Source organism: Lathyrus oleraceus, chromosome 4, assembly GCF_024323335.1.
Source record: "Lathyrus oleraceus cultivar Zhongwan6 chromosome 4, CAAS_Psat_ZW6_1.0, whole genome shotgun sequence".
NCBI classification, from domain to species: Eukaryota; Viridiplantae; Streptophyta; class Magnoliopsida; order Fabales; family Fabaceae; genus Lathyrus; species Lathyrus oleraceus.
In genome coordinates this window covers 469708511-469717955 of record NC_066582.1, presented here as the reverse complement: position 1 = coordinate 469717955, position 9445 = coordinate 469708511, and the positions used below count along the sequence as shown (strand labels likewise).

At 34.3% G+C, this 9445-nt stretch overlaps 1 protein-coding gene across 2 annotated transcripts; it reads right to left on the bottom strand.

The window, feature by feature from the left end:
- Window positions 1-3489: 3489 nt before the first annotated feature.
- LOC127076182 (uncharacterized protein C630.12) lies at window positions 3490-9093 on the bottom strand. 2 transcript variants are annotated; one of them, XM_051017764.1, is made up of 13 exons: window positions 8861-9093; window positions 8526-8591; window positions 7794-7972; window positions 7361-7496; window positions 6713-6809; window positions 5825-5884; window positions 5639-5739; window positions 5385-5425; window positions 5234-5291; window positions 5045-5119; window positions 4808-4965; window positions 4305-4571; window positions 3490-4048 (listed from the first exon to the last, which is right to left on the bottom strand). In XM_051017764.1, exons 1-13 carry the CDS (start codon window positions 8978-8980, stop codon window positions 3799-3801), a joined length of 1608 nt encoding a protein of 535 aa, XP_050873721.1. In that variant the 5' UTR covers window positions 8981-9093; the 3' UTR covers window positions 3490-3798. The 2 variants fall into 2 exon arrangements, with proteins under 2 accessions (XP_050873721.1, XP_050873722.1); XM_051017765.1 differs by having other exon boundaries at window positions 4811-4965.
- Between the last annotated feature and the right edge of the window lie 352 nt (window positions 9094-9445).

The window sequence follows — 9445 nt, the reverse complement described above, 5'->3', positions numbered from 1 at the left end:
AAATATAAATAGTAGCATAAAATAATATCAAAGACATTATAATAAAACATAAAAAAACATATGAGATGAGAGATTAGAGAAGATGAAAAAAAGAATATAAGAGATGCGAGATTGAGAAGAAAAGTTCAATAAAAACGTAATTGGAAGAGAAAATAGTAACATAAAAGATAAAAAAGAAAGAACATAATAGAGGACTTATTAGAGTAGAATAGACGAGACCTACATGGAAAAGAAGATGAGAAGAATGTGTGATACTACTATGAGAGATTTAAGAAGGTTGAAATTGAAACCCTAAGTGTGATTAAGAGAAAATTGTTTGTAATTGTAAGGTTAAGGCATACTAGGTTTGAGGTTTGGGTTGGATGTGGGATAAGTGAAGTTTGGGTTGTAACATAATGCGGTTTGGTTTGGTTTAGTTCGGTTTGCAAAATACAAACCGCAAACCAAACCAAACCGTGCGGTTTTATTAAAAAATGACCCAAACGAATCCAAACCAAATGCGGTTTTTTGCGGTTTCGGTTTGGTTTGGTTTGGTTTGCGGTTTTCTATTGGGTTGGTTTGGTTTTGAACACCCCTAGTTTTCACATCCATTTGTTCCAGTTCTAGGTCGAACTGTGCCACCATGGCAAGTAACATTCAAATTGACATGTGATTCACAATAGGAGAGAACACATCATTGGAGTTGACACTTTCTTTATGAGTGAAACCCCTTATGAGTAATCTTGCCTTGTATCTCCTCGACATCACTCCTTCGATTCCTTCCTTAACTTTGAAAATCCACTTACAGCTGATTAACCTGGCTCCAACAGGTTTCTTGATCAGTTCTCAAGTGTGGTTATCATGAAGAGACTTCATCTGATCATCCATGGCCTTCATCCATTCAGTCTTATTTTGACTCCTCATAACTTCCTTATAATCTCTAGGTTTTTCATCTATAATCTCACTTGCAGAGATTAAAGTATAAGCTATGAGATCTTTATACCGAAGTCTTTTAGGTGGCTTAATGACTCTTCTCGGTCTATCTCTTGTCAATAGGTAGTCATCGACAGTTTCCTCAACTTCCTTAATATCTTCAACATCTTGTGTTTCTTCTTCGACTTGATCTGGGATATGCAATTCAGCATCGACATGCTCCACCTCAACATGAATCTCTTCATGTCCGAGCTATTCTTTAAATATTTGTGCACTTCGACTAACGTCATCAAGGGTATACAAGCATTGTTTTTTCACGCCTCTTAAGACTTCCTTCGAACCTTTCATGACTTTTATAATACTTTTATCTCCTTGGAAAATATATCCTTTTTTGTCGAATTCATCAAGAGAAATCAAATTTCTCTTCAAATCAGGTACATACCTGACTTCAGTCAACAGCCTTATTGACTCATTATGGAGCTTGAATCTCACAGATCCAACACCCGCAATCTTGCAACCTTTATTGTTTCCAAGCAATACATATCCATCATCTTGATCACATAGTTCCTCGAACAAGTCTTTGTTTGGAATCACCTGAATCCATAATCCATTCTTTACTTGAGTTGTCGCTTGAAACCACAAGAACATTAGATGAGTCTAATCATATTGAATAATGGTTGCATTGCCATTATCCTTACCTCCATGATCTTTCAGGCGTTCCGGGAACACTTTTCTTGTATGACCCCCCCTTCTTAAAGTGATAACATTGAATACCAAATGCATCACCACTATAAGACTTTTGGTGACTTTTACACTTCTTATTGTCAAACTTGCCATATCTCTTTGTGAATTTCGCTTTAACCGAGAAGCCTTCACCAGTCGAAGATGGCTTGTGCTCCTTTCGTTCGTTCAAATACAAGGTTGATTGAACTTCTTCAAATGTCAGAGACTCTCTTCCATACAAGAGAATTTATTTGAAGTGAGCATGTGATATTGGAAAAGCACACAACAATAACAGTGTTTGATCTTCATCCTTGATCTTGACATCGATATTTTCAAGATCAAGAATCAACTTGTTGAACATATCCAATTGCTCAGTCAGAACTTTGTCTTCACTTATCTTGAATGAATACGGAGCTTACTTCAGGTAAAAGCGATTGACCAACAATTTGGTCATGTACAAACTTTCAAGTTTCACCCATAACCCCGAGATTGTCATCTCCTTCGAAACATGTCGAAGAACCTTATCGCCAAGGCTCAATAAGATGGCGTTGTGGGCTTTCTCTACCATGGTTGTTTTTTCTTTGTCCGTTAACGTAGCGTCCAGCCGTCCATGGCATCGCCTCCCTTTAACGCTTCTAAACAACCCTGCTGAACCAGTAGGGCTTTCCTCTTCAAGTGCCACAAATGGAAATCATTCACTACGGTGAACTTTTCAATCTCATACTTTGTTGACAGCATCTTCTCGAAGCTAACCGCACCAATTTGTTGTGAAAACGGTACCAGAATAACAAAGTATACTTAATTTCTTGATCGACAAGAAATCCATAAGGGTAGAAAAATGGAAGCATGAAGAACACAACAAGTTGGTTATAAACTGCTATTTTTTACTTCCTCTTTGAAATAAGATTACAAGTGTTACAGAATAGCAAACAACCTTTCTCACCCTAATTAGGATTTGCGTTATACAATGATGAGAGACTAGTATGTTATTTATAAGAAAACTAACAGACTAAACTAATGGACTTTTACATACAGGCCAATTACACAAGCTAACTTAGAGAACAAACTAACTTAAACAATTGGGCATAACAAACATGTCAAATTCGACTTGTTAATCCTAGCATACTTCGACTACAACATGTGAACAGACTTCGACGGCATGCTAATGATCTTGTCGGATTGTCAAACCAAGAAGTTATTTTTCGATCATACTAAAGTTCGATCCAATATCTCACAAATATGATAAGATCAGAAATGACAATATTAGAGAAAATGTTATGGTAGAATATATAGTAGAAAAAAATGGTGAAAAATATATTTAAGTGATTTTGACATGCAAGAGAGAAAATTTACAAATTTTAAGATAAAGAGAGTAAATTAGATGGAGACATCAAATAGCTAGAGATCAAAGAAATACCTTAAAAGATTATAATAGAAATTATTTAAAAAGACATCTCATAATTAATATTTTGAAAAGAATTATACTACTAGATAGGAATGACAATGGATACAGGGTTTGAACTTTATACTATAATACTCATCTCCATACTTGCAGTTTAAAAACGTTTGTACCTGTAACCATATCCAATTAAGTACTCATACTCATATTCGTTTACTTGCATTTCTAATAAAAAAATGATCGATTAATTATAATTTATCATATCATTTTAAGTTTTTAATAATATTAAAAAAAATTCAAAGATGTTATTGTTGATTTAACAAATAAACAAATATTTATATTAAAATGTATACAAATTCTATAACGATAACGATGTATTTAATAAAATTAATAAATTAACATGTATACTAAATACCTGTACTTGCGTCCATACACATTTATTATAGCGAGTTAAATGACATAGCTGCTGATTCCACTTATTAGAATAGAACTCAGTTCTTGTTCTTTGGGAAAACAAGAGTCTAGAGGTTTGTAAAAGCTCTCTAGACTCATATGTGTGTTTATCACCCTTTACGTACAAACCTCTAGACTCATATGTGAGTTTTACATCCTTTACAATGAGGGTGAGTTATAGCATTTTAATATAAATGTACAACAACTCTCGGTTCTCGTTCATCTTTACAATAAAATCTACAACAACTCTTCATTACAATAAAATCTTAATGTAAAACCTGAATGCTATAACTCACATATGAATCTCATCTTTACTTGTCAATCCAATCCTTGAATAGCAACATCATGTAAAGAGGAACGTTGACTGCGGCAATAACAGTCAGCATTCGCAGCATGCGTAGTAATCTTTGGATTATAATTGTTGCCCTTGATCTGCCTGTTCTGGGAGGTAATCTCGGTAGAGGATCAGGCCCGGTGCTTGAAGCCATATCCATACTCATCGAGAAATCTGCTTCTTGACCAGTATTTTTTCTAGCAGTTGGCCGCATTACAACATTACCCCTGCCAAAGGATAAAAAACACAGGGTTGTTCCCTATTTGGTTAAACAATTTACTATATAAGTGCTTATGTATAAGCTATTTTTAACCGACAATGACATGCAATAAGTTGTTTTCATATGATCTCTTATCCCAGTAGATAAACATAAATAAATCAATCCAAAAAAATTTACGGTGTTACTTAGTTTCAGTTTCATGACAAGCTAAGAGATCACATTTATCCAAGATCGAACTGCGAAATATGAAAACCAAAGTTTACCTTTCTCCTAAGCTTCTTTCATTAGAATTTGAAGTGGAAGCCTTCAGAGGTTTCTTTATAAGATGCATTGAACCTTCTGCATCCCACATCATCTCATATTCATAGTTGGCATCCTCGTCTTTCTCTTTTGTTTCATTTCTCGATATGATAGAAGCTATAAGTTGCTTAAAATGGCCCGCCAAGTTCCAACACTGATGCCAGAAACTTGAGCTGCTTGTTGGCCAAAACAGGAGGGCGAGAAGGGTAAAACCAAGTAGCACAATATACCTGGAAATTGCAGCAAAACATAAGAGCTATAGAGTTTAATCGAAATGCATTGTTGATGTAAATTAGTTTTACACTGACATCCAATATAATGCTACGTTGGTTCACTTTGTAACTGCAAAACGCTGGAATCTTATTGGATCACGTCGTGTAAAACTAGTTTACACCGACAATGCATGTCTCTTTTCTCTGGTAGAAAAGTTATATTATAAGAAATCATAATCGGCATTTAGAACTACCACATATAAATGTGTAACTGCTTTGGAAGGAAACATAGATGAGTCAACAGAGGCTCTTCGGGAACGGAAGCATTTGGAAGAGTCGAGTTATCAACCGACAAGAGCATGAAAGAAGGATACAAATTTCCTTGTTGCCAACTTATAGTACCTAGAGTGTGCTGCATGCTACTGTCAGTTAAGGTGTTCAAAGTCAAACAACAAACAAAACTGTTCAGATGAGAAAAATCAGGTTCTTACCTCCTTTACAGGCCCGGATTTAGATTGATGAGTGACGGTGCATTGATCGTGATCATGGCCAGATAAAATAAGCTTCTGCCAATATCAAAAGTTCTAAAATAAGATTAATCGTGGATTATTTGTATCTCCTGTCAATATCAAAGTGGAACAGCCATAAAGAAAATTCCAAAGAGAAGGTAGATGACTTACAGGTTTGATAGTATCGAGTAAATACTTCGATGACTTCTCAAAAACATAATTCTGATATCTGAATCGACCAAAAGTCAAACCAAATATCAGTATATATGAGCCACTTAAACAAGGTACATGCAAATTCCATGCCATGAGATGAGTAACTTACATTATATCATTACTTTTATCATACAAAGCACGCTTTATCCTCTAAAAATTAAAGAAGAGAGACTAATTAGTAGTTTCGAAAATGGCAACTAGCAGGTACGAAATTTTTTTAAATAAATAAATAATTTACATTACAATTAAAAAAATTTAGATTCATTGTCAATCCACAGCATGAAAATGTTCTACAGGTCAATGCCTCGTGAAATACAGCATGATTAATATATTCACTTCAAGAAACTGAAAAATAATCTTTACCTGGTTGATAATTGGGGAACTACGATCAGGGCCACAGTAAGTACCATCCGGTCGATATAAAGGAATGTGTGTCAATAAGACTCTTGGACGGATCACATTATCTGGTAAAGTACAAAAGACTTGTGAATTATTACAGAACACATGATCCAACCAAACAATGAATCCAATGCATAGGCCAGTTTATACCTACAGAGATATTCTTTACAAACTCCCAAGCTTGAGAAGTCAGATGCTTTTGTGGGTGTCCTGTAGAAAACATAATGAATTCAGTAATTTCAATTCAACTTATCAAAAACTCCTCAAGCAATGGCTAAAAAAACAGCTCATAGTGCTCTTTTGCCACCATCAGAATCTACAATTTCTCTCTCATCATGAGCAACAGCAGTTGCCAGTGGGACCACTGTCGAGGACAGATCTGGGTTTTTATACAAGATGGTGAAATATTTATGAGGTGGCTGTTCACATCGATCTAAGGGGTCTGGACTGTTTGATTTTTATTTTCTTTCACATGCTCTTAGGTTGGGTGATGGACCTGATGGTGATACGTGGTTTTCGGTGATTGTTATTGGCGAGGTTGCGGAAGAAGAATATGAGTGAGGGATGTTGATGGTGGAAAATAATGGTGATGAATAGTATCATGATGTCTCTCAAAAACTCTCATCCATCTGTCTTTTTTCGTTCTTTCCTCTCAATGTTCATTGTTTATTTGTTTCTTCACTTTACCGTTCTCTCCTCTCAATCCAGTTGAAGGTAGTAGTAGTAAGAGCAAGAAGTAGAAGGTACTGGTGGCCTCTTTTTCAATCTCAGACAGGCGTTGATGGACGGAGCTGTCGAGAGTGGTGAATAAAGTGATTGGAAGAGAAAAAGAAAAAGATTCCGTGTGGAGGGTGTATCATAAAATTTGGTGGGAGTGTGTTGTGCACCATACACAATTTAGATGATTTGTGCAAGTTAGAATAAGCCATATGAATAAAGTTTGGTATCTTGATACCACAAAATAAAAGTACTAGCGATTGCAGTAATGCTACTTGAGAAACATGATAGCTCAAATCTACCAGGAAAAACACAGTTTACCATCAAGAGTTTGCGCATCAACCGCAATAAAATCCACTTTTCCAACAGTAAATTTGTAGTTTCTAATCCCAAATGTTTCTTCATAGCGGCCGATAACCTACATGTATGTAATGATAAAAATGAGCAAAGACATGAAAAAAGGTACACGATGAAATAAAAAGTGCAAACAATAAACTCTTTCATCACATTCTATAAATTACAGATTATGAATGAATTAAGCAAAACGGAACTGAAAAAACTTGAGTATAACCTCTTAACAAAGAATTGATAAACTTAATATGCAACTTAAAGCTTGCTTTGTGTGAATCACAATTAAAAAGATAGATGTGCGAACCACAATAACCACAGGATGAATGCATTTAATTGTTCCAATTAAAATCTACCAAGCTTCATTCAATAATACATAAAGTCTTTGTGTGAATCATTAATGAGTACAAATTTTAAAATCAACAACACATAGGGATAATATATGTAATCTTTTCATCCCTAAAGTCTTGAAAACAGTTATGACTCTAATATAACGGTGACTAGATTCTCAGCCATGTATTTGGCATTTGACTCCATCATAGCTAAGTATTTTACATACCATCGGAAGCAGCCTTTTTGCAAGTTAAACATCAAAAGTTAAGCAATAAAATGTTGAAATACCTTTGGCTTTGCATAATGAAGACTTTCATAACCAATATCATGGTTTCCAGAAATGAAGTAAACTTGCTTGTCTTTGTATTTTCCTTGTGCATTCAAACCAAATATATGCTTAAAGCGGTTGAGAGACGCCTCCCATCTGTACATCCGAAAGAGTATAAATTTAGCATATGATTTTTCAGTGCAATTCTTTATGGTGCTTCATATGATAATTTTTTAGGGGCTTCTTCGTAAAACATGCATCGGCGCTGGAAATATCCATCCATTCCATTCTTCTTCATATGATAAATTGTTTACAAAATGCACCCTTAAGAATTTACCAAAGTCATCCTCGGCTGAGAAGTAGAATTGGAAACATTTCACATGGAAAAATAGATAATACAACAAAACTTGTAGAAAGCCAAATCACAAATTGATATTTGTTTTCAGGACTTACTCTTCGTCAGATAAATAAGGACCTCCATCGAAGTAATCGCCTAAAAACAATATGACATCAGGTTTGAAACCAAGGATAGATGAAAAGAATGATCTCCTCATGTTTAAATCGGTGTAGAATTTAACAAGCTCTAGTGCAAGAGACTTCTCAGGAAGACGGAGAGAAGTTTTATCCATGAGCTATTATGTTTACAAAAAAACATATCAGAAGATTAGATACCCATCCACGAAAACACGCCTTAATAGGTTTGCATTAACAAGCATATAGAATGCAAGTAAATTTGTCATTAACATATGCGATTAACTTTGTTGCACTATCTTAGTAAAACATTTTACACAGTCAACCGATCATAAACTATCATTTGTATTATTAAAGTCAAATATTTTTAACGTTTGTTTGGTTCTGCGGTGAAAAAATTGATTCTAATTGAATTGATTATGTAAAATTGATTTCGGCTAAAAGTGAGTTAAAAGTAAATGATTTATATTTGGATAAACTCTTGGCATTTCTCGCAAAAGTGAGTTGAACAATATATTTCAGTGTAAAAATCACTTGTAGACTCAAAAGCTACAAATTCTAACTTCAAGTAGAATCAATTTTACTCGAGAGCAACCAAACATGTCAAAATCAATTATAAGTGCTCTAACTGTGAAACCAAAAATACACTTGCATAATAAAAATATGGTAATGTGTATGACATGAAATCATAATCAAGATAGTAGAAAAGTTCACCTGTGGATCTGCAATAACAGCAACTTTTACATAATCATTTTGGTAACTCTCACTCTTTGTTTGAACCTGCTACCAAAAAACCAGGTTATAGCCAGCTATGCATTATACAAAATTCACAACATAAAATTGTAATGTACAAACACCAAACTCTTCAAAATACCACAAAATCCATAAATCAATTTCCAACAAAATCAAAAAACTATAGATCCAATCCAACACATATCCTCTAACTAAAAACTCATTTTTGAATTTAAGCAATTATCAGCTACTAAAACAAAAAAACTGAGACTGACCCAGAAATGAAGGAAGTGAAAAGATGAAGAATTTAAGGTTACCTTCAAATGGGGCCAAGAACAAGTGAAGATTGATGGAAGCCAGTAAGCGAACATTTCACCGTAAAGGAGGGTTAGTGCCCATATGAGGCAGAGCAGTAAAGTCAACTCCTTCTGCTTCATCACTGATCTTCCTTCAACGTGAAATCAAATCAGTGGTTTGTTCATGAAGGGGTTGAATGCTACTCTTCCCTTCAAAATTCGGCAACATCGGTTCTATTATTGCACTAGCGGTAACTTTTTATTTAAGCATTTTTTTTTACTCTTTTTGCAAGTTTGTTTATTTTATAATTTGAGCTTAAATGCATTTTTATCATATTTTCAAAAGTAAAATGAAGTTTTTATCATTCATTTTAAAGATTAGTTTTTTTAATTTTTTAATTTTAATATTACATGTGTTCTGGTTATAATTTCAAATTCTGTTTATGAGTGAAATCAACATCAAAATTAGATGAGACTAAAACTCATGAAAAATTTATAAAAATAATTCATTTTTTTAAGAAAATTCCCAAAATATCCCTGGTTTCAAAAAAAAATCCAAACTATCCCACTTTTAGGAGGAGTCGCCAATTGAATTGGCGTCTTCTC